Raw genomic sequence first — 23905 nt, forward strand, 5'->3', positions numbered from 1 at the left:
AAGGGCTGTAAAGGGATCTGTGAGCCCTCTCCGCCCGCCGCTGGCCTCCTGCAAACAGGGGCTGCAGGGAGGCCCTGGCGCGAGCCAAACTGGGAGTTTAGGTTTCAGTCCCTGTGGACGGCTAGCCCTGCCTCCTCCCCTCTCACATCTGCAGCTGGGATTGCAATTTGAAACACTGCCTGGGCTGGGCCAGGGCTAGGGGGTGGGAGGAAAGTACTTTGGGAAGCAAGAGGAAACCATAAAGAAAGGCAGAAGTGCAGCCGGGGTGGGCTGTCGGAGGAGAAGCACCAAGGCCAGGATTAGCCCTTCTTGGCATGACCGTCTGCTGGGAGAAAGGGGGGATCAGGAGACCGAGAGGAAAATCCTTGGGTGGGGGCTGAAGGCAGCTCGGAGGGTCTGTGGGCTGACAGGGAACAAGCTGAGCATGGAGGAGCTGCCCAGCTGGATCTAACGGCATCATCGGCTCAGACAGGCGGGATCAAAGCTTCTCTGTGCCGCACCTCAGAGGTGAGCATTTGCTGGGCCCTTTGGGAGACCCTGGGCTGGGGCTGACGCTGCTGGGGCGACCTGGGACAAGGCAGCTGGCAGTCACCCGGGCTGGAGCTGGGAAGGAACTCCTTGCCCGCCAGCGTGAAATGTGCATTGAGGCGCAGAGGGCATTAGACACAGGGGAGCGCTGGAGAGGGGGCAGAGGGTGGTCTGTAATGTGGGGAGGGGAGCATGCTCGGATGGGCTGTAACTCAGGATTCCTGGCTTCTACTGCTAGCTCTGGGAGGGAGAGTGGCCTGCAAACAAGGAGTCTGCATTTCTGGGGTTCAGCCCTGGCTCTGCTGACCTGGGCCTTAGTGATATGGGAACGGTGCCGATTACCTGCCCCCACAAAGAGTATTGAGTTCTGCTGATGCCAAGCACCGTATGCAGCCAGCCCTAAGTATTGTGAATTGTTCGTGTCGGGAGACCCACAATCTATTCCCACTCCACCTCGGCGTGGACTGCCGTCCTGCTCGCTTGCCTCTGCTGGATAAAGTCATTGCCAGCAGGAAAGCGACATGTTTTCAAACAAGTGGCCGATGAAAACCTGATTCCCTGGTTAATTTCACACTGGGGATTTGAGGCTTTTCTGTCCCAGCAGGGCAAAGACATTCTTGCTGACTGGGACAGGAGATCAAACACTTTAGACGGGCAAACTCTACAGCTGGATCTGAACTTCCGTAGGCCTCAAGGAGCTTCTCCACAATGAATACTTGGTAATTCCATAGTATTGGATCTGAGAGCAACGATCACGCACTGATTAATTGTGCCTTACGATGCCTCTCCTGCCAGTGCGATGGCTTTCGTTAGTGCATGAGGTGGCTCCTAATTCCCTGATTTATTCGGGAGCTCAGCCCAGCTGCCTCACCCTTCTGCCCCACCCAGCTCTGACTTCCTTTTCCCTCTCTGGTTTCCATGGAAGCAGAAATACTATAAAGCTCTAAGAAACGTTGCTTCTTAACTATTTGCAACCTGATCCAAAGCAGCAAGTGCTGGGAGGGGTGGGGATGCTCTTCTGAGGAGCCCCTCTTTCTGAGATTTCCAGAGCCGAAGGGCTGGGCTCATTCAGGGAAGGGGATGTCTTCCCTGCAGAGTTATCACATCCCAGGTTAACGGCACGGCAAAGCCCAACCCGAGTGACCATGCTCTCCCAGATTCTGCGCACCCCCATGTCCCCCGGTGCTTCGTGCTGGGCGGAGCCGAGCCGCTGAGTGAGGCCTGTGGGCACATGTCTGTGTGCGCTGGGCCGGGCAGGTGCGTAGAGGAGCTGGCGTGACTTGGGGGGGGGCAGGTGGGTGCAGCTGCAGGCTGCGTGGAAGTGATGGTGGGTGGGGGTGCAGATAGATGGTGGGTGCGCGGTGAGGACTGTGCGAGGAGGTGTCTGTGTGTAGCTGATTGTGCGGAGGGGGCAGTGTGCTTGTGCACAGGTGCGGTGGGAAGTTTTGTGTGTGTATTCACAGATGCACGTTGTATGGCATACAAGGGAACCCTCCCCAGTAAGGAGCTCGGTAGAGGACGGAGAGAAAACCCTCATTTACCCTCTAGACAGACCTTGAAAGAACACCTCACTCTTCCCCCCTGTGAGGCTCCTGCCACGGACCCCCCTCCCCGTTGCTGGGCGCACGGGGAATGACTGTACTTAGGGGCAGGGCTAGTCCTAGTTATCTCGGCCCCGGAACGAGCCATGCTTGCATCCAAAGCTGCTGGCAAGTGGGAGCGACTCTTCGTTAGTTGCAGTCTCTCCCTCCCCCTCTGGTCCCCGATCCCACAGCCTCCGCAAGTCTCTGCTCCAATAAGCAAGTCAGCGTCTGCCAGAGACATAAAACCAACCCGGGGGGAGAGAGGGCAGCAGATCAAGGAGGGACCCTGCAGAGTCCAAAGACACCACATAGTTCCCAGCCTAGGGACAGGACTCGGTGCTCCACCCTCCTGCGGGTATTGATGGCACGGTAACAACCACAGTGGGTTACAGGCAGCAACCTCTACCTTGCAAGACTGGGGGTCCCAGTTTGCTTTTGCTCCCAGGGAACCTGAGTTTTCGGGTCTCATCCGAGTCTGTCAATAGCGAGAAGCTTGGCCACCGGGTGCTCTCTGCCCGAGAGGAATTCGATGGTGGGCGAGAGGGGAGGGCCACGGGACCCAGGGAGATGTGTGGGAGCCCAGGACTGGAGTTGCCGCTGCACGGTCAATGCCGAGGTGCATTCGCTGAACTGTAGCAAAGGAGAGCAGGGTTGGGGTAGCAGGGGGTGCGGGAGGTCTGGATTGAGGTACCCCAGCAGAGCAGGGAGGGGCAGTCCATGAGATGGTTCTGGACCTTGGTTTCAGATCTCATCTCCCAGGGCCTTGCGTCTGCTACTGCCTCAGAGGAAAGCACCTGCCCTGATGAGAACTCAGTGTTGCATCTTGCAGCACCCTCGCGGCCCAGTGCGAACTAGCCCTGACCCTGCGGGTGTATTTCATGAGATCCAAGAGGATCACAGCCCATGTGGTGTGTCTGTGGTTTAGGGCCCTTCCTTCGGATGGCCAGCCTGGCACGACCGCTGTCTAGCAGCACCAGCTCTCAGTTACGGAGCTCCTGGAGCGAGAACGGAAGGGGAAAGGGAAAAGGGGACTTTAAATCCCCTTAGAGTAGCCCTGTGGCAGGGGACACAATCTTAAGCAGGTGAATCCTTATGGCCTAGGAAGCAGAAAATATGCAGCGTGCAGAGAACTATGACATGCCGTCGCTCGGGGGCTGGGAGCAGGGCCATTATGCCAGTTCTGCACTGGCCGGGGAGCTCTTCCCAGGGGGCCGCTTTCTCTCCCTTTGAGGCTCCTGCCGGAGCCGTGTGAAGAGGCCTCGGGATACCTGACAGTCAGGCCCGCTGGAGCTAACTTATCACTTCCCTGCTTATGCTGGGCCTCTGCCCCAGCAGCGTGGGAGAGCTCCCCGCCTTGCTAGCCCGTCCTGTCACGCTACAGTGCACAGGAGTAAATACAAAGTGTTTCCCTATCATCCGAATGAAAAGCTTCACTTTCAGGGAGGGGAAGCACCAGGAGAAAAAAATCAGCAGGAGTTGGGAACCTTGTGGAAATAGCACCCTTAGCTCCCGGACTTGCACCTGGAGCGATCCCTGCTGGCCAACCCAGAAGCAGCCGCAGTGAGCTCCGGAAAGAACTGCTTCACGCTCGGCCAATGGGAGAATGTTAGTGGCCAGCAGTGGTGTGGGGAGGGTGGGCTCAGAGGACTTCTCCATGAACCCGCGAAGCTGTATCGCTGTCCTGATCTTCTCTTTGCTTGTCCCTTCTGCATGGGGGGAGAGTGAGTGTGGCTAAAGCCACGAGGAGCTATCGTTTTGACACCTCCCAGCACGGTACGTATTAGACTAGCTCGCTCCAGTCCGTCGCCGTGCACGCTCTCCGTGGACGTGTGACGCAGGGGTTGCCAGAACAAACATCCATCAATAATTCGTGATAAGCTGCAGCAAGAGTATTGCTATTTGCCAAGTCTGGACGAGCCGTATCTTCCCAGAGGAACCTCACGCTGAGCTTTCAGGATGCGATTCACAGGCAGGCCTGTTGGAAAGGAGCTACTCAACTCCTGAGAAACAATCTTTTCACCAGAGTGTCCTGCAGTTTGCAGACCAGCTTTCTCTAAGCAGCTTACTGTAAGCTTTCAACAGGCAGCCCCTCTTTTACTGCTCATGGTTTATTCCCGGTGGCAGATTTAGATCCCTGGGCCGCATGGGGCTCATTACTTCCCCTCCTGCTTCATCAACCGTTTTATTTACAAGGCAACAGGGGCTGCCAGAGTGGAAATGCAGCTGCTTAGGGAACGGCTTGGTACCTGCCATTTTTAGCACAAGGCTTTTCCTCATGGGGCTGCTGGGACTTGGAAACTGGCTGCCTGAGTATCAGAGTGTGGGTGGGTTTGGCTTCGGACAAGGCCTCTTCCTAGAATAGCTAATCCCGGTTCTCGTGCCGAGGGTCAGGGCTTCAGGAGCGGGCACACATGCCAATCTGCAGGCCCAGTAGCCCCTGAGCCATCCAGCATGATTTGTTCTAATCTTCTGCAGAGCCTCAAGCCTGGATGTTATCCAGGAAAACGAAAGAGTTCAGCTGATCAATATTTTTCATGCAAAATATTCTTTGCATGAAAAATAGCTTTTACCAAAACCTGAAAACCAACAGTTTTTGGCTGACAAATGTTTGATTTTTTTTCCCCGACAAAAACGTGAAAACTTTTAAAGAGAAAACATGCAAGTTTGTGCCAAAAACCTGACAATCAAAAACTTTTCAGCCCAAACACTTTTCCGTTTCCCTCTCCAGCTCCACTCAGGAGTCCAGTGTGCCTTGACCAGGGAGACTGGCCCCTTTAAGGGGTAATGGGTCCAGCCCCACCTGTGATTCCTTCAGCTTCCTTCCCCAGGTATCACAATCACATGATAGGCAGGTCATATGGCCAGATCAGGCCTGAAGTGTACATAAGAGGGATGCCTCTAAAGAGGCCAGGAGGGGAGAGAGCAGACTGCTTGGGGCCCCTGACCCAAGAGGCTCCGTGACCCAGGACTGGAACTGGCTATTGGGGGAAGCCGGCCTAAGTCCAGCTCTGGTGCTCCAGGACAGCCCCCCTGCTATGTTCCTCGTCCTCATTCGTTCCTCCCGTGAATATCTCTTCTTTGTCCACGGCTGGCACTTTCAAACTGCTGAAGAGAGGTGGCCCGCAAGGAATCCAGCCCAGGCATCACAGGAGACCTAGTGCAGTTTGCTGGGACGGGATGGTCTCGAAGCAAAATAGCTCGGGGCTGTCAGAAATCCTGACCCGGCTCCCCCAGAGCGAACGTTCACAGACATCCCCTGTGTGAGGGGGTGACAAACAGCAGCTGGAGGGAGGTGGTGGGAATAGCACAACTGCAGAGAGGGGTCCTGAGCAGCCGTGGGGCAGAGCTCTGAGCGGGGAATGGAGGGTGGAGGGCGAGTGGTTAGCAAGGCAGGAGAAGTGCCAGGCCAGGAGCCTAGGAAAGATCCACAGGGCTGCAGCAGGGCTGCCTGGCCAGGAGAGGCAATGCAGCAGAGCCAACTCATGCCACGCACCCCACCACAGCCAATCAGTCGAGCAAAAATGTTAATAATACTTTTTAAAGTGCCGCCAATCAGAGCGGGGACAGGGGGGACACAGTGATACGGCGCCCCCTGGTGGTTGGCACCCAGGGTGATTGCTCTCCTCATCAGCCCCTAGGCCATGGGTGGGGTGGGGAGCGGGGTCAGGGTCTGCAGAGCAGGTGGTAGCCGGGCAAGGGCACGGCATGCCTTTCTGGCTGAGAGTAGCTATTGCCTTCTCTCGACCAAAGAGACCTAGTCAGACCTGTGCGAAGCCCCACCGCGGGCGCCCGTAAAGCAGCGTCGCCCTTAGATCACTCTCCCTAGTGCTCATCACGGTCTAGTCAAACCACTGCAACTTTTCTAGTATAGACGAGTCCTAAGTGTCTTTGCTTCAGAAACACATGCCCCAGCACGCCCCTAGCCTGGTCCAGATGCCGGGTCAAACCCAGAAGGTCCTGAGATTTCCCATCTGATCACTAGAGGTTCTCTGCCCCTGTGGTGACTGGTCCATCAGTAGTCAGTGCAATTGTAACAACCCGCATCCTCAGGTAGGACTTGAACGCAGGACTTTCAGCACCAAACCACATCCAGCTGAGCTAAAGGAGGAACTCCATTAGGTAGCAGTGGTAGTCGTCTGTTGTCCTCTTTGTGGAACAGCCACTAGTGGGGGATGCAGTGAACACTTCTCAAGGGCATCTCAGGAGCATGATGCACACAGGACACAATGCTTACCCTTGCATTCTTCTGAATTTGCAGCCAGGAAGGTATGTGAAGATGTCGACCTTCCTAGATCCTGGGATGCACACTCTCCAGATAGGTAAGACTTATTCGTGGGTTGGATACTATGGTACTCAGATGGGCTGGCGGTCAGGGTCATGTAACTATCTAGGCTGGGTACCATCTGTCTTGGAAGGTTTAGACACAACAAATCCTGCATCTTGGCAGGGAATTAGTCTAGATGACCCTGACGTTTAACATTTTGATTGTAGGTTTCTCGGTAGTTAGATATGGTAGACACAAGCATTAGTGGATGATACCTGGCATGCTGTTAGTTAAAGGAATTATTGGATGTGGAAAGAAACCTGGGAGCAAAGGGACAAAATTAAGAAAAGGAAAATTTAGTCTTAACCTCAGGGAAACCCCCCTGACAGCGAGATGTTCTGCTGGGCTGTGGAATCGTCGCCCACAGGAAGGGGTGGAGGCTTCAGAGCTCAGGGCTCTTCCCACAAGCCCGGTCAGAGCACCAAAATGTGCTGTGATCTAGTAGTTCTTTTCCAGCGCCTCGTAGATTATACCACCAGCTGGGACCAATGTGATCATCTAGCGTGACCTACTCTGTGACACACTTCATAGAACTGCCCTCGGATAATTCATGTCTGAATTAGGGAAACACCCACTCTTGATTTGAAAATAACCATGATGGCGAATCCACCACAACTTGTTCCAGTGGTTAATTACCTTCACTGTTAAATCTTTGTATCTTATTTCCAGTCTGAGTTTGTCTAGCTTCAACTCCCAGCCATTGGATCTTGTGGTACCAATGTCTGCTAGCCTGAAATGCCCTCAGTTATCAAATTTCTGGTCCCCATGTAGTATTTACACTGTGTGATCAAGTCCACCCCAGAACCTTCTCTTGGTTAAACTAAACAGATTGAGTTTACGTCTAAGATTCTTTGACATCACTGATGCAAGGATGGAGATGGGAGCTACACATTCACTTTATTACAGTGCCTCCCACACACAGCCTTCTTCTGTTACAAAGCCATTGCTCTCTGAACGGGGTGTGGTTCGAAAGAGAAAGCCAGAGATTGAGAACTCTAAAGATGGGGCTGAGCCAAACCAACCCAATATCCTGCAATAGGGTTTTATACACACTCACATTTTGTAGTTAGCCTCAATTTCTAGACCTGGCCAAACCCAAGCCTTGGCTGCTGACAACTCTACATTTCAGTGGGGTTCAAACTTTTCTGCCAAGTTTCGCAGTCCTGGCTTAGTCTCTAGTTAATAAACAGCCTGAAGACAAGCCGGAAGAGCCTGTAGCCACCATAAGAAATGTTACCATAGGAAATATTTTATAGCTGCACTTGGCTTGTGGATCACCATGCCCCGCAGAGTCCTGCCTGCATGGAATATTTTGAGAACCTGGCAGGGAGTATGTGAGTAGGGAGAGAGGGGGGAAGATATGCAGAGAAAATGGCCCAGGAGAGGGATCTGCAGAGTGAAAGAGCTTGACAGCTACTTGCCTTCTGTAATGTAGCACATACTTGGGATGGCATCACTACCGTCTTATGGGCCAGCGAATGATAGAAGATTAGGGTCGGAAGAGACCTCAGGAGGTCATCTAGTCGAACCCCCTGCTCAAAGCAGGACCAACACCAACTAAATCATCCCAGCCAGGGCTTTGTCAAGCTGGGCCTTAAAAACCTCTAAGGATGGAGATTCCACCACCTGCTTAGGTAACCCATTCCAGTGTTTCACCACCCTCCTAGTGAAATAGTTTTTCCTAATATCCAACCTAGACCTCCCCCATGGCAACTTGAGACCATTGTTCCTTGTCCTGTCATCTGGTACCACTGAGAATAGCCGAGCTCCATCCTCTTTTGAACCCCCCTTCAGGTAGTTGAAGGCTGCTATCAAATCCCCCCTCACTCTTCTCTTCTGCAGACTAAACAATCCCAGTTCCCCCAGCCTCTTCTCGTAAGACATGTTCCCCAGCCCCCTAATCATTTTTGTTGCCCTCCGCTGGACTCTCTCCAATTTGTCCACATGCTTTCTGTAGTGGGGGGCCCAAAACTGGATGCAATACTCCAGATGTGGCCTCACCAGTGCCGAATAGAGGGGAATAATCACTTCCCTCGGTCTGCTGGTAATGCTCCTACTAATGCAGCCCAATATGCCGTTAGCCTTCTTGGCAACAAGGGCACACTGTTGACTCATATCCAACTTCTCATCCACTGTAATCCCCACCTCCTTCTCTGCAGAACTGCTGCTTAGCTAGTCAATCCCCAGCCTATAGCAGTGCATGGGATTCTTCTGTCCTAAGTCCAGGACTCTGCACTTGTCCTTGCTGAACCTCATCAGATTTCGTTTGGCCCAATCCTCTAATTTGTCTAGGTCACTCTGGACCCTATCCCTACCCTCCAGTGTATCTACCTCTCCCCCCAGTTTAGTGTCATCTGCAAACTTGCTGAGGGTGCAATCCACACCATCCTCCAGATCATTAATGAAGAAGTTGAACAAAATCGGCCCCAGGACCGACCCTTGGGACACTCCGATTGATACCGGCTGCCAACTAGACATCGAGCTGTTGATCACTACCCGTTGAGCCTGACAATCTAGCCAGCTTTTTATCCACCTTATAGTCCATTCATCCAAGCCATACTTCTTTAACTTGCTGGCAAGAATACTGTGGGAGCCCATATCAAGTTCTGCTAAAGTCAAGGTATATCATGTCCACCACTTTCCCCATATCCACAGAGCCAGTTATATCATCATATAAGGCAATTAGAGTAGTCAGGCATGACTTGCCCTTGGTGAATCCATGCTGACTGTTCCTGATCACTTTCCTCTCCTCCAAGTACTTCAGAATGGTTTCCTAGAGGATCTGCTCCATGATTTTTCTAGGGACTGAGGTGAGGCTGACTGATCTGTCCATTTTCCTTTTCCCCGGATTCTCCTTCCTCCCTTTTTTAAAGATGGGCACTACATTAGCCTTTTTCCAGTCGGCCGGGACCTCCCCCCTATCGCCACGAGTTTTCGAAGATAATGGCCAATGGCTCTGCAATCACATCCGCCAACTCCCTCAGCACTCTCGGATGCAGCACATCCGGCCCCATGGACTTGTGAACGTCCAGCTTTTTGAAATAGTCCGTAACCTGTTCTTTCACCACTGAGGGCTGCTCACCTCCTCCCCATGCTGTGCTGCCCAGTGCAGCAGTCTGGGAGCTGACCTTGTCTGTGAAGACAGAGGCAAAAAAAGCATTGAGTATTTCAGCTTTTTCCACATCATCTGTCACTAGGTTGCCTCCCCCATTCAGTAAGGGGCCCGCGCTTTCCCTGACCTTCTTGTTGCTAACATACCTGTAGAAACCCTTCTTGTTACCCCTTCACATCCCTTGCTAGCTGCAACTCCAATTATGCTTTGGCCTTCCTGATTACACCCCTGCATACTCAAGCAATATTTTTATACTCCTTCCTAGTCATCTGTCCAAGTTTCCACTTCTTGTAAGCTTCCTTTTTGTGTTTAAGCTCACCGAAGATTTCTGTGTTAAGCCAAGCTGGTCGCCTGCCATATTTACTATTCTTTCTACGCATTGGGATGGTTTGTCCCTGTAACCTCAATAAGGCTTCTTTAAAATACAGCCAGTTCTCCTGGACTCCTTTCCGACTCATAATAGCCTCCCAGGGGATCCTGCCCATCAGTTCCCTGAGGGAGTCAAAGTCTGCTTTTCTGAAATCCAGGGTCTGTATTCTGCTGCTCTCCTTTCTTCCTTTTGTCAGGATCCTGAACTCGACCATCTCATGGTCACTGCTGCCCAGGTTGACACCCACTTCTACTTCCCTGTTTGTGAGCAGCAGATCAAGAGGAGCACGGCCCCTAGTTGGTTCCTCCAGCATTTGCACCAGGAAGTTGTCCCCAACACTCTCCAAAAACTTCCTGGATTGTCTGTGCATTTCTGTATTGCTCTCCCAGCAGATATCGTGGTGATTGAAGTCCTCCATGAGAACCAGGGCCTGTGATCTGGACACTTCTGTTGGTTGTCTGAAGAAAGCCTCATCTACCTCCTCCTCCAGGTCTGGTGGTCTATAGCAGACACCCACCCTAACATCACCCTTGTTGCTCTTGCCTCTAAACTTAACCCAAAGACTCTCAACAGGCTTTTCTGCAGTCTCATACTTGAGCTCTGAGCAGTCATACTGCTCCCTTACATACAGTGCAACTTCCCCACCTTTTCTGCCCTTCCTGTCCTTCTGGAACAGTTTATACCCATGACGGTACTCCAGTCATGTGAGTTATCCCACCAGGTCTCTGTTATTCCAATCACATCATAATTCCTTGACTGTGCCAGGACTTCCAATTCTTCCTGCTTGTTTCCCAGGCTTCTTGTGTTCGTGTACAGGCTCCTAAGATAACTAGCCGATCACCCTACTTTCTCAGTATGAATCAGGAGATCTCCCCTGTTGCACCCTCCTCCCTGTTGTTCCTCCCGGTATTCCACTTCCCCATTTGCCTCTGGGAGTAGGTCTCCATCCCCCAGTGAACCTAGTTTAAAGCCCTCCTCTCTAGGTTAGCAAGCCTACCTGCGAAGATGCTCTTCTCTCTCTTCGTTAGGTAGATCCCAACTCTTCCTAGCAATCCTTCTTCCTGGAACAACATCCCATGATCAAAGACTCCAAAGCCCTCTCTCCACCACCACCTGCGTAACCACGCTTTTACCTCCACAATTCGATGGTCCCTACCTGGGCCTTTCCCAGTGAAGGGTTTTTTCATTCAGTACCACATGCTTCCCCCCCACCACCATGTTACTTGGAGCTGGTCATGGGACCCTTGTCTTGTTATTCTGGGCTGTCTTTCCAAACGCGCGGGGTCCCCCGTCCAGGAGGACATCTGTGTTCCAGCCAGAAGGTTGAGAAATGAACCATCTCTGCCATTCAGAGACCCTTGCACTGCTCGTTGAGAATCTGCCCATCGTCCGGGGGACCTACTTGTGTCCTGCTTGACATCAACCGGTCTCCCTCTGAACAGACGGAGGATCAACCTTGGGGGGGAAGTGTCGGGGTCGGGTCGGTTCTGAAAATGACTCGACATTCGGATCAGGTTCAGGTTGACTGTGCTTGGCTGAGATCTGGGTCAGTCTGTAGCATCAGGCTAGTTCCTCTCCCACTAGCCTGGGCCAAGAGCAGGGTTTGAAGCTGCGGCTGCTAGTTTTAAAAGCCACTGGAGCCAGCAGAGCAGCTCCTTGAGCTGGCTTCTTCACTAGACTCCGATCTTCTCGTGTCTTATGGCAGCTGATGCGCCACTAGGAATTTAAAAAACATTTGCTACCATGGCCAAAACCCCAGCGAACAGGAATGACGAGAGCATGAGAGAGCAGATCTCATGCAATATTTAACCTTGTCCCTGCCAGCCCCCCAGGAGCCATGTTCCTTGCCCATTGCCCACTGTCGTGTCTTCCTCCAGCCTACCATGGTGTTGGATTGTTGGCGTGTTGGGCTCTGAGCCCCACAGCCTGCCACATCCACCAGAGCTTGTGGGAGCTGCAGGTACTTGGCTCTGTCCAGCCAGCAATAAAAGGAAAGGGAGTTTTGTGGTCGAAGCGCTAGTGTAGGACTCTGGAGAGTTGGGTTACAATCCTGGCTCGGGCATAGATGCCCTGTGTAACCTTGGCCTTCCTCTTCCTGTGCCTTCCTCTCCACTTGTAAAATGGGGGAGATCTTTTCTTTGCCTCTTTAGATTGCAAGCTGCTTGGGGAAGAGACTGTCTCCCACACTGGGCCTGTGCAGAGCCCAGCATGGTGGGGCCCTGATCTCAGTTGTGCCCTCTCTGTGCTACTGTGCTCCAAACAGTCAGACATTCTCCAGTGTCCAGCCCACCTCCTCCCATGCACAGAGAAGCAGAGCTCCAGACTCCTGTCCTTACCACCTTAGCGGGCTGCCTCTTCCTTTCAGAATCCAACAGGAAGCTGCCCACCTTTCCGAAAACCCACCTGCTCCATCCTGCTCCACCATCCTCTTTGTCCTCCCTTCCCTGCTCTCTCGGCCAGAACCAACCTCTTCTCCGTCCCCATCACACAATCTCACCCCCTCTTGGAGCAAGAATCTTCTTCTCTGCAGCTCCCCCAACCTCTGGACCCTTTACTGAGTCCCATCTCACTGCAGACACTCCACTCTCTCCCTTGACATGTCTCTCCACCCACCGGGATGACGTCTTATTTAGCTCTGCAATTGGGTTATTTACAATAACCCCGCACAGCGCTTTGGCACGCGGTTTGTTTGGAGAGACACCGCACCAGACAAAATTGTTTCATGGTGTCTCTAGCTCTCAAAGCAATGGTTCATCCCTGACCCCCTGCACAGTTCCCACCGGGCTGGTCTGTTTCCATTAAGTTAAAAAGTCCTGACTGACTTTCCTTTTTGTTTAAAATCAAATATTAATGCCCCGGACACTGGCAACAGTGAAACCCACTTAGAGAACAGGCACAAATGGAATGAAGCGGTGTCTGGTCAGGCAGTGATTCGAGGCCCAGCCGGTAGCAAGTGTCTGTAACGAATCCCAGAAGGAGTCGAGAGCAATGTTCAGAAAAGTACAAAATCTGCTTCTGCAGCTGCTCTGCTGATTAACCTGGGCGAGGCACGACACCTGTCAGCTCGCGGTACGGATACATGCAGTGAGCTCAGCTCTCAGCCCGCAGCCTTTACGGAGACTGAACCTTTACGGTCCAGCCAGCAGGGCACTACCGTAAAACTTGGCAAAGCTTGATTCAGTTCCGTGCTCTTCGGCGAGGCATTTATGCTCCCTGGGCCACAATTCCCCATGGATGAAAGAAGGGTACCAGCACTGCCCTGCCTTATAGAGGTGTTCTACGTCACAGATTGTTCAAGCACTCATTCTATGGCAATGTGTGGCCACAGAAGTACAGTAGATTCAACGCTCCCCCAAAATGCGACCGCTGTTTGTGTCTGACTGCGCCAGGCAGTTCCCAAAGGCTTGCCGTTTTCCTTGGCACTTTTATTTGTTGTTCGCTTATTTCTGCCCGGGGACACTTGAGTCAGATCTGGTTTCAGGTGCAGGGAAAGGGGTGTCACCGTCTTCCCCAGGGACACGAGGCTCATGGGCAGTCTCTGACAACACTTAAAGAACTTTCCCAAACTTGAATGTGTTGAGCCTCACCACAGAGGTTGTATTACAGGTGGGGAAACTGAGACACAGAGCAGGGGCGTGACTTGCACAAACTGAATCAGTGTCACAGAGCTAGGATGACCGCGCAGGAGACCGCAGCCTGCAGTTCTACCCACTACGACGAATTGCCTCTCTATGGCCGGTGGAAGGAGGTGGAGCTAAGCTCATGTGATTCAGTGAGCAAAAAATAAATCTTTTCCTTCCTCGGAACCAAAACTTCTGCTGATCCCAAGCCGGCGTCGCTGGTTGGATGGGTTCTAAGCTCCTGGAACTTGACGTTTTTGCCGTCCTGACTCCCAGATAAGCTTCCTACAGTCTGATCCGCAGCCAGGCCTAGCGGTGCTGAGATGGGCATAGCCCGAGCTGTTCCCTTCCCCCAGCAGGGTGAGAGCAGTCAGAGACACATCCTAGGCTTGCCAGTTTTGGTTGGATGTATTCCTAGAGGTTTCCTGGAGGTTTCATCACATGACATAATCTTTAATTAAAGATTAGTCTTTAATTCCCGGAGAGTCCAGTACAATCCTGGAGGGTTGGCAACCTAACACATCCAGACGTTGGTTTTGTTTTGTATACATCATGGTCTACAGATCTCTGAGGATCCCCCCATCGCTAGGTGGAGCTCGGGTTGCCAGGTGTCCGGTTTGCAACCAGAATGTCCCGTTGAAAAGGGACCCTGGCAGCTCTGGTTGGCACCACTGACCGGGCCGTTAGAAGTCCGGTCGGCGGCACAGTGGGGGTCTGGGGCTAAGGCAGGCTCCCTGCCTGCCCTAGCTCCGCACAGCTCCTGGAAGCAGCCGCCAGGTCCCTGCGGCCCTTAGGCACTGGGTAGGCCAGGGACTGGGAGGCTCTGCATGCTGTCCCAGCCCCAGTACCGGCTCTGCAGCTCCCATTGGCTGGGAACTGTGACCAATGGGAGCTGTGGGGGGGGGCAGTGCCTGCAGGTGTGAAGTCACCACGCACTGTGCAGAGCCGCCTGGAAACCCATGCATCTAGAGGCTGCAGGGACCTGGCAGCCACTTTCTCGGAGGCATGGTAAGCGCCACCGGGACCCCACACCCCAACCCCCTGGCCCAGCCTGGAGTCCCCTCCCTCACCCCAAACCCCTCATCCCCAGTCCAACCCCCAGCTGGAACCCTCACCCTCCCACATACCCTAGTCCAGCCTGGAATCCCCTCTTGCACCCCAAACCCCTCATCCCAGGCCCCACCCCAGAGCCCATCCCCCAGCCAGAGCCCTCACCCCCCTGCACTCCAATCCCCTGCCCCAGCCCACAGCCCCCGTCTCACCTCGAACCCCTCATCCCCACCCCCACCCCAGAGCTTGCAACCCCAGCCCAGAGCCCTCATCCCCTCCCGCACCTCAACCCTCTGCCCCAGCCCAGTGAAAGTGAGTGAGGGTGGGGAAGAGTGAGCGGTGGAAGGAGGGGGATGGAGCAAGCAGGAGGCGGGGCCTCCGAGAAGGGACGGGGCATGGGCGGGGCCTCCGAGAAGGGGCGGGGCAGCGATGTTCGGTTTTGCGTGATTGGAAAGTTGGCAACCCTAGATGGAGCCAGGCAGCAATGGGACAGAACCCGAGATGCAAACACTCTCAGCCTAGTTGGATCAGGAGAGCCATAGGACAGGATACTCTTCACCTTGCAGGGTGGGAATCAGACCGAGGCGCATCTTCTGGCTCCGATTTGCCATCACGCTTCAGGGTTGTAGATACCCAGGGTGCCAACCGCCCCGTTTTATAGCCATTCGGCTCCAAACTCTGTGGCTGCCTTTCCCCAGCCCAGCCGCTGCTGAGTCCGGATCCAGCTGTGTACTCTGCCGCCCGGGCCAGTGGCCAGTCAAAGCCTGGGGCTGTTACGGCTCTTGGCTGAGTGCAGCCCCGGACCCCGTTGGCAGGGGCGGCTGCCAAGTGGCAAAGTGAAAGCCAGCCCCGCCCCCTCCCCTGGTCTCCCCGGGCTGACAGCTGGAGAATGTCAGTCAGCAAGTACTCTCCCAGGCAGGATGATTAACTCCCACTCCTAATTGGAACCATGCGCCGGGAGCAATGTAGAGGGGCAGGCAGGGGCAGGGCGTGGCTGGTCACTCTGCAGGGGCGAGGGCCAGCTTCCAGAATACAGAGCTTACGGGGGCTCCCACCATCCCTGGATCTCACTGTGTTGGAGGTTAGCCGTATCCTATGGGCAAAAGCAGCACATCACCTACCTCCGCACAAGGGACGGGCTGGGGGGGTCAGGGGTCAGAAATAGCAGCAAACCCCCTAAGGCTGGCATAGCCCATCTGCACGAACTCCGTGCTGAGACGGGTGGCTTGGAGTTGATGGCGGACAAACAAACCGGCCAGTTCTGCAGGGACCAGTCATTATTCTTTCTTTAACCATCAACTCCTGTGTTGTGGGAGACAAATATTAGCTACTAACGAGTAGCTGGTGAGCTAGATACCGGAGATGGAGGAATGGATAGAGCAGCCTGTACTTGCAAAGATGGGCATGTTTCCAGGCTTTTCCTTCCACCTTAGAGCATGAAAACGGGGTCATAATAACCAGAGATGGCCTCAAGCTGCCAAATCTCCATCGGGCTCCAAATACTTCCAAGTTTTGGGTATGTGTGTGGGGGGTTGCATGGATTTCAATTACAACAGAGCTCCTATTTTGCAAACCCGTTGCGGCTTGAGGAATTCACAACATCGGCAGCTCATAAAGCTGAACATCTCCGATCACGGTGGGCCGAGCGTATACCCTGCACACAGCATCGCTCTCTTCTTGATCCTCAACCCGCGGCCAAGCCAGATCAAGGCACCGATGGCATCGGGATGCGAAGGGATGTCAGCTTGTCCTGCATCGACGTCACTTTCGTTGCGTGGCTTTTTCTTTTCCGTCTGGAAACGTGACCGTCGAACTGGTCATCCGTAGGACGGGGGCTCCTAAAATTGCAGTTTTACTGTCACAGATTTTAAGACCAGAAGTCGCCATTCGATCATCTAATCTGACCGTCAGTATCGCACAGGCCAGAGAGGTTCCTCCAGGTACCCTGCATTGAGACTAAAAACTAAAGCTTCTTCCAGAAAGACATTCAGTCTGGATCTGAAGACTCCAAAAGATGGAGAACCCCCCACGTCCCTTAGTAGTTTGTTCCTAGGGGCAGCGGGGATTGTAGGCTGGGGCAGCTAAGCCTCTCCAAACAGGCAGGCGTGGCCTTGCCAATGCTCTGCCTCGAGGCCCCGCTTCTGTGGCCCACTCTTCCCCCGGGACCCTGCCCACGCTGCTCCTCTTCCCGCCCTCACTCAGTCTCTCCCACAAAGCCCGTGGGGACTGGGGCTGGGGCTAGGGCCAGTGGGTTGGCAGCCTGGGGCTCGGGCTGGCCAGAGCAGCTGGGGCAGGCCCGCCGGGGCAGGCTGGGGCAGCTGGCAGGCCGGGACTTGGGGCAGCTGGGGCGGGGGTCCTCCATCCACCATGGGGAGCTCAGGGCTCCGGTGGGGGAAGGGGCAGGGTAGGGGTGTGGCTCAGTCAGAAGAGGCGGGGGCTCGCCTCCCCGAATGGGGGTTTCATGTGCCACCCATGTTTGTTCCAATGGTTAATCACCCGCACTGTTAAAAAACGATGCCTTATTTCTGATCTGAATCCGTCTGGCTTTACCGTCCAGCCATTGGTTCTTGTTCTGCTTTCCTCCGCGAGAGTCAAGAGCCCTTTAATACCTGGTCATTTCCCCCAAAGAAGGTCCTTATAGACTAGAATCAAGTCACCCCTCAGTCTTCTTTTTTATAAACTAAGCAGGTTGATCAATTGAAATCACCCACTCTAAGGCATTTTCTCCAGCCTTTGCATCGTTTCTCTGGCTCTTTTCTGCACCCTCTGCAACTTTCAACCCCCCTTTCCCAATGTGGACACCAGAACTGGAGGCAGTATTCCACTATCAGTCTCCACAATGACATGTGCGGAGGTAAAATCACCTCCCTGCTCCTACTGCCCACTCCCTCATGTATCCATCCAAGGATTGCATTAGCCCTTTGGGATTCAATATTCCCCTGGAAGCTCCCATTGATTTGTTTGTCCACTCTGACCCGGACTCCCTCTCAGAGTCACTGTGGTGCAGAATACAGTCCCCCATGCTGGAGGGGTAGCCTGCATCCTTTATTTCTAGATCTATGACCTTGCATTTGGCTATATTAAAACATATTTTGTTTGCACGAGTTTAGGTTACCAAATGATCCACGTGTACGTCTGCCCTGTCCTCATCGTTAATTACCACTCCTCTGATCTTTGCGTCACCTGCAAATTTTATCAGCAGTGACTTTCTACTTACTTCCAGGTCATTGATAAAAATGTTGAACAACATTGGGCCTAGCACCAATCTCTGTGGAACCCTACAAGAAACACCCCCATTTGATGATGCTTCCTCATTGGACAATTACTTTTTGACATCTGTCAGTTAGCCGGATGTTAATCTATTTACACTTGTGCTTGCTGATGGTGTATAGTGCTCATTTTTTAATTAGAATGTTGTGTGGTGCTAAGTGAAATACCTTACAAAAGCCTCGGTATATTACATCTGAACAAAAAGAACAGGAGGACTTGTGGCACCTTGGAGACTAACAAATGTATTAGAGCATAAGCTTTCGTGAGCGACAGCCCACTTCATCGGATACAGACTAACACGGCTGCTACTCTGAAACCTCTCAAAATACATCTGCGCAGTTATCTTTATCAACAAAACTTATCTTACCAAAAATGAGATCGCGTTTGTTTGACAGGACCTATGTTCCCGAAAGCCATTTTGACTGGCATTCATTGTATTGCCATCCTTTAATTTTTATTGATTGAATCCAGTATCAACTGTTCATTATTTTGTCTGGGATTGATGTCAGGCTAACTGGCCTATAATTGCCTGAGTCATCCCACTCAGCCTTTTTGAATATTCGCACCACATTCGCACTTTTCCGGGTGTGCGGAATTGCCCCAGTATTCCAAGATTTATTTAAAATGAACAGAAATGGGTCAGAGATCGCCTCCTCCCACCCTTATAGGACTCTTGGGTGCAAGTTAGCTGGGCCTGCTGATTTTTAAACATTCATCCATAGTAGATGCTCTTTAACATCCTCCTTAGTTACTAATGGACTGGAAAGTACTTCATCCTAATATAATAGGAGTACACCATCCTGCTTCTTGCTAAATCGAGAATGGAAATATTTATTGAACACATCTGCCTCTTCTGTGTCAGTATTAACAATTTTACCATTCCCATCTAGCAATGGGGTTGTACCATTGCTAGAATTCATTTTTTGCCTGATATGCTTTAAAAAAAACTTTCTTATTGTCCTTAGCCCTGCCTCCCATGGATTTTTTCCTGTTGTCTTTAGCTTCCCTTATCAATTTTATACACTTTGTATCCTTTAATTTATATAATAATTACTATCTACTTCCCCTTTTTTCCATTTGTTATTATTTCTAATTGCTGTCTTAACTTCCCCTCTTAATCAAGTTTGGCTTTTACCCAAAGTTATGGAATCATGGCTTTTTGGCAATCTAGTAAACTCTTCTTAAATGACTCCTGGATTTCATCTATCTGAATTTTTCCTCCCAATCAATTTCACTGGTCCCATTGGCATTAGAACCCAGGCCCTGCTTTAATTCAGTCTGGAACCTGCCCGCTTTGCAGCACAAATGCAGGCAAAAATCACTGGAGTGCCGATAGTCCTCAATTGCCTTCCCACAGTTCCCCCCAAAGGAGAGACAAGTTCTTCTGGGAAAGAATCTTCGAGCGTCTGAGCACAAAGAATTGTGGGATATGCCCCCAAACACACACAGGCAAGCGCAGAAATGGTAAGGGCACAGTAACGTGGGTAGGATTTCGTAGCGTGCATGCGCATGCCCAGGTGAGGTGCCCAGACCCGGTGCCAATCACCTGGGCTCACTGTGCCGTGAAGACTGACCCGGAATGCGGTCGGGGCACTGACAGGGGATGGAGAGCCACGGTGAGCAAGCACATTCCCAGGGCCATTGTTCTCCCCAGGGCGGGTGGGGAGGCGGGGAGACAGAGCAGTAAACGATGTCACGTCAGAGTCACTGGCAGCGCCTGATGCCTTCGCCACGGTGCCGGCGGTTCACAGGACTGGATCCAGTGCTGTTCTAATCGTTATTCTGTTCGTTTGCCAGGTACAAACGGCGAGAGCTCTCAGACGCCATCCCCACCCCGTTCCCCAGGGATGCCCAACGAGAGCTGCAGCATCGCGCCACTCACGCCCTCCCAGTCCCCGGTAAGCCACAGAACCCACCCCCGCCGGGTCATCTGGGGTGCAGCTCCCTGAGAGCGGCCATCGAATTGTTCTTTGCTCCACCCCTTCTCTGGCCCTGTTCTGCCACCATCCACGGCCTCCTTGAATTGGTCCAGCTACCAAACTACTGGCTGTAGGGCATGGTCTGGTCAGCCCCACTGCACACTGCAGGCCAGTTCTGCGATGAAGTGGCCAGACAAGAAGTGGCGTATGCGGGCCCAGTGTCAGAGGATGGGCGGGAGGTCGTGACATCTCCTGAGCCTGGCAAAGATCCTGGAGGTGTGGGGCAGGGAGAGGGGTGCACAGAAAGGCCCTTTCAGTATCTCCCCATAGGTGCCTACCAGCAAACACCGACTGCTTTGACAGAGGAGATGAGACACCTGATACAAGGGCTACCAATCCTCATCCTCAGGGCATAACGTGGCCATTAGCTGGCGTCAGGAAGGACCTGTGCCTGCCCTGGGCAGTCTGGCACAGTCACCTGCATTGGGGGTCTCTCATACCTTCCTCTGAAGGCCTGGCAATGGCTCTTGTTGGAGACAGAATACTGTACAAGATGGTCTTTTTGTCGGGGTGCAGCAGTCAGGCAAATGCTAAATTGTTTATGAAGCTTCAATGGCAACATAAAGACATCAACAATATCTTCCGTTATTCAATGGGAGAAAGGCTCAGTTGCGGTAGGGTGTCCCGCAGGGGAGAGACGTCTTTATGTATCTGAGGTCACTGAAGATGAGTTTGACCAACAAAGTTCACATCTGGGTCCAAACTCTTCCAAAGTTTGGGAGGGTTCAGTTTTAGGGGGTTTGGTTCAGGCTCTCCTCTGATAATAAACACGACAGACCCTCTAGTCAGCTCCAACTGGAGGTACAGAGAGTTAGGGAGTGTAGACGGTTCCTCTTTCTCCAGCCCTATCCACAATCCCCTGTTTACCTTTCAAAGTTAGCATGTGGCCACAAGATCCTAGTGAAACCCAGATCTCAGTTACTTTTTTTTTTTAAAAGGGGAGGGAGGTTGGACATTTGTATGGCTAATGAGAACATCCAGAGTTATATTTGTGAAGAGTGACAACCCCAAGGGTTTTGACAGAATATAAACCCCCATAGTTCAGGGCATAAACCAACCTGCAACTTTTGGGACTCAGTAGGAAACTTTCCCCATGAGCAGGTTACCCCGTAACTACGTACTGTGGGATTTCTTGCACTTTCCTCTGAAGCAGCTGGCACTGGCCAGTGCTCACAAGGTCCAGGATTAGATGGACCCTGTGCTGATCCAGTCTGGCTGCTCCTAATGATCCTTGTGGTGTTTCAGAGGAACGAAGCCCGGGCACAGCGACCCACTTCCTTCTCCGTGGTAGTGGCCATTGACTTTGGCACGACCTCCAGCGGCTATGCCTTCAGCTTCTCCAACGACCCCGAGGCCATTCACATGATGAGGTAACTTGTCCCTCTGCGGGATGATGGCTTGGGGGCTACAGTGGGCGGACATCCGGCCTTTCTCTGCATCCACTGTCTTTTAACAGGGGCACCAAAGCAGCTAGGGAACAGGACATGCTCTTAGTCTGTCCACCCTGTTAACCCTGTCCTGTTGGATGGTTTCCCCTTCTCCCTATCACTGAATTATCCCTCCCGCAGACCCAGTGCTGAGCATCCTCCCCCAGCATCCCGAGGACCGGAGAGAAGCTGGGACCAGGATGGGGATAACTGGGAATAATGGGACAATATTAAGCAAAGGAAAATACCTACTAGATGAGGTGTGTGTAAGGCTGGGATCAGTACCAGGGTGTGAGTCAGCGCCCTGCAGAATAAACTTTAGGGATCAATCCTGCACTGGCCACGGAGGATGGTCCCTTGTGTGCCTTTTTCGTCTCGATGGGTGGAATCGTCTCTTGCTTTCTGCATATTTTATTGAGGAGCCAAGCACCATGGTTAGCTTGTCCTAGGCTGCAAGCGTCCTGCCAGGACAGATTCACGATCAGGGCTCTAACGTGGTGGTGCTTTCAGTCCCATCTTCATTCTATGTTAGACCCTTATCTGGCCCTCACCGCAGTATCTGGGCACCTCCAGCCCCACTGTGAGGCAGGGTAGTGCTGTCATCCCTGGCGTACGGCTGGAGTCTCAGAGACTTGTCCCAGGTCTCATAAGAAACCTATTGCAAAGCAGAGAGGTCTCCTGATCCCAGGTTAGGGCCCCAACCACCAGGCAAACCTTCCTCTGTCTGCTTCCAACCCCCTGCCAATATTAGAGACCGAAAGCCACTAGCTCTGAACTTCGCTGGAGTCCCAGAGGCTCTGGAAGCTGGACCCTAATTTAATAATGAGCCCTAATGGGCTAAACCCAACAACCCCTGACTCTGGGGTGTCCGACACCCAGATCCAAGGCCCCACGTTATGGCTGGGGCCTCTCTCTAGCCAATACGCCATTTCCTCCTCTCTCTGCTGGGTTTTGCCATCTTCTGAGCTCCAGGAGGGTGGAGGCCGAGGTCAGGAAGGTGCACGTTGGGCCTGAAGAGTTGGGGATGCTGTAAAATGAGAGTTCGAGGCTGCAGTATTGAGGGTGGGGGGATGCAGTCACTGCACGAGAACTCAGTACTTCTGTTTGTGAACTGAACCAGAGCAGGTTAGCCCCAGTGTAGCTAGTCACCAGGCCCTGCTATGATGGGCTCCCCCGCACAGAGTAATTTATTTACTCAGGACAACTCAATTAAGACCCGGCGTCTGGTTCACAATCAGGCTTCTTGTACTCCCCCACCCAGCCATCCCTGGATGTCCTCTGCCCATGTATTTATCAATACCTTCTTCAGCTAGTTGCCAAAAGCAATCAACAGGCCTTTGGCCAAGACAATGCTGCTACACAGAGACACCACTTTATCTATCCACTTGCATGGCCCTCACCGCTGTAGGGTTGACTAGATGGGGAAACCGAGGCACAGAGACATTAAGTGACTTGTCTAAGTTCACGAAGAGGGTCTGTGACAGAACTGGGACCCAGATCTCTAAAGTCATGGTACAGTGCTTCAACCACAAGGCCATCCTTCCTTTGGGAGCTAGATCCTAGCTCGGGTTTCTAAGCAATTAGGACCTCTTGCTTTGAACGATCCAAGAAGTCCTGACAGCAGCAGCAGAAGCCCTTGACCCCCAGAGAGGCAGATGGTGTGTGAGGTCCCTTCAGTTGTGGAGTAGCGAGAGGGGTGGACAAATAGGGGACTTTTCTGCGTCTCACCAGAGGTGCCTATCCCCAAACAGTGACTGCTTTGACAGAGCCGGTCAGGCCTCTGGTCTGAGGGCAGCCAACCTGCAGATATGCACAAGGGACATACTTTGACAATGAGCCAGGCCTGGAGGTTGGTCAGATAGATTCACCTGGGACCATGGGGCCACCCGTGGCAGAGAACAGGACCACTGGAAGCCAGAAGCGTCGGCTCCTTGTTTAGGAGGAGTTTTACAAGGCCTATTATCATTGTTAATTGAAGCCAGAGAGCAGATGAGCTTGGCTGGGGAGGGCGGCCCTGAGGGACGCCCCCGGAGAGCGGGAGTTGCTGAGGGAGCCGTCTTGGAGGCAGGACAGGAGCCGCTCCACCACAAAACCCTGAGGGGAGGGAGTCCCGGAGACCGGCATGGTGGAGGGAACTGAAGGCAATAGCCAGACAGAGACGAGGCCCTCGGGCTGGGCCATTAGTGAGGACAAGCTGGGTGGCGTGCGTGGAAGCCAGAGGATTTAGAGGCGAGGAAGCAGAGGCAGGAGGCTCTGGGGGCACGGAGGAGGGGAAGAGGGGTACGGTGGATGCAGACCCAGGGCAGGGAGACAGTTGGGTGCTGGAAGGCTGAGGGAAAGGAGCTGGAGGGGACGTCTACATTGTGACCCAGGCTCCAAGACTCGGTGCTGCGGGTTTTTTATTGTGGCGTAGACATACCCAGAGAGATTGTAAGGGGAGCGGCAGGAGATGGCACGCGAACATGTGGGCAGGGCGGAAGAGGCTAACGGAGGGGCAGTCAGCCTGGCAGAGGCTGGAGGAGGGGGCTGGGGTGGGAGAAGGCTCCCTCCAGCACTCTGCATGGGTGGGAAGACAGCCACTTGGCCGGAGCGCCGGGCTGGTGCCCCAGGGACTAGCAAGTGATAAATAAACTGACTGGTGC

At 53.0% G+C, this 23905-nt stretch overlaps 1 protein-coding gene across 3 annotated transcripts in view; it reads left to right on the forward strand.

Annotated features, from left to right (window-relative positions):
* The first annotated feature begins 423 nt into the window (after positions 1-423).
* The window catches only part of HSPA12B (heat shock protein family A (Hsp70) member 12B), a 63971-nt gene continuing 40489 nt past the window's right edge, over positions 424-23905 (forward strand). The window contains exons 1-4 of one of the 3 annotated variants that reach the window (XM_073343064.2): positions 424-507; positions 6370-6430; positions 19655-19755; positions 21082-21206. In XM_073343064.2, coding sequence (XP_073199165.1) covers positions 6388-6430; positions 19655-19755; positions 21082-21206 — 269 coding nt within the window. In that variant the 5' untranslated portion in view covers positions 424-507; positions 6370-6387. Of the gene's footprint in view, positions 508-1526; positions 1786-6369; positions 6431-19654; positions 19756-21081; positions 21207-23905 lie in introns of those variants that run through there. The other 2 variants (XM_073343065.2, XM_073343066.2) reach the window with 2 other exon arrangements.

This window comes from Lepidochelys kempii, chromosome 4, assembly GCF_965140285.1.
Source record: "Lepidochelys kempii isolate rLepKem1 chromosome 4, rLepKem1.hap1, whole genome shotgun sequence".
NCBI lineage: Eukaryota > Metazoa > Chordata > Testudines > Cheloniidae > Lepidochelys > Lepidochelys kempii.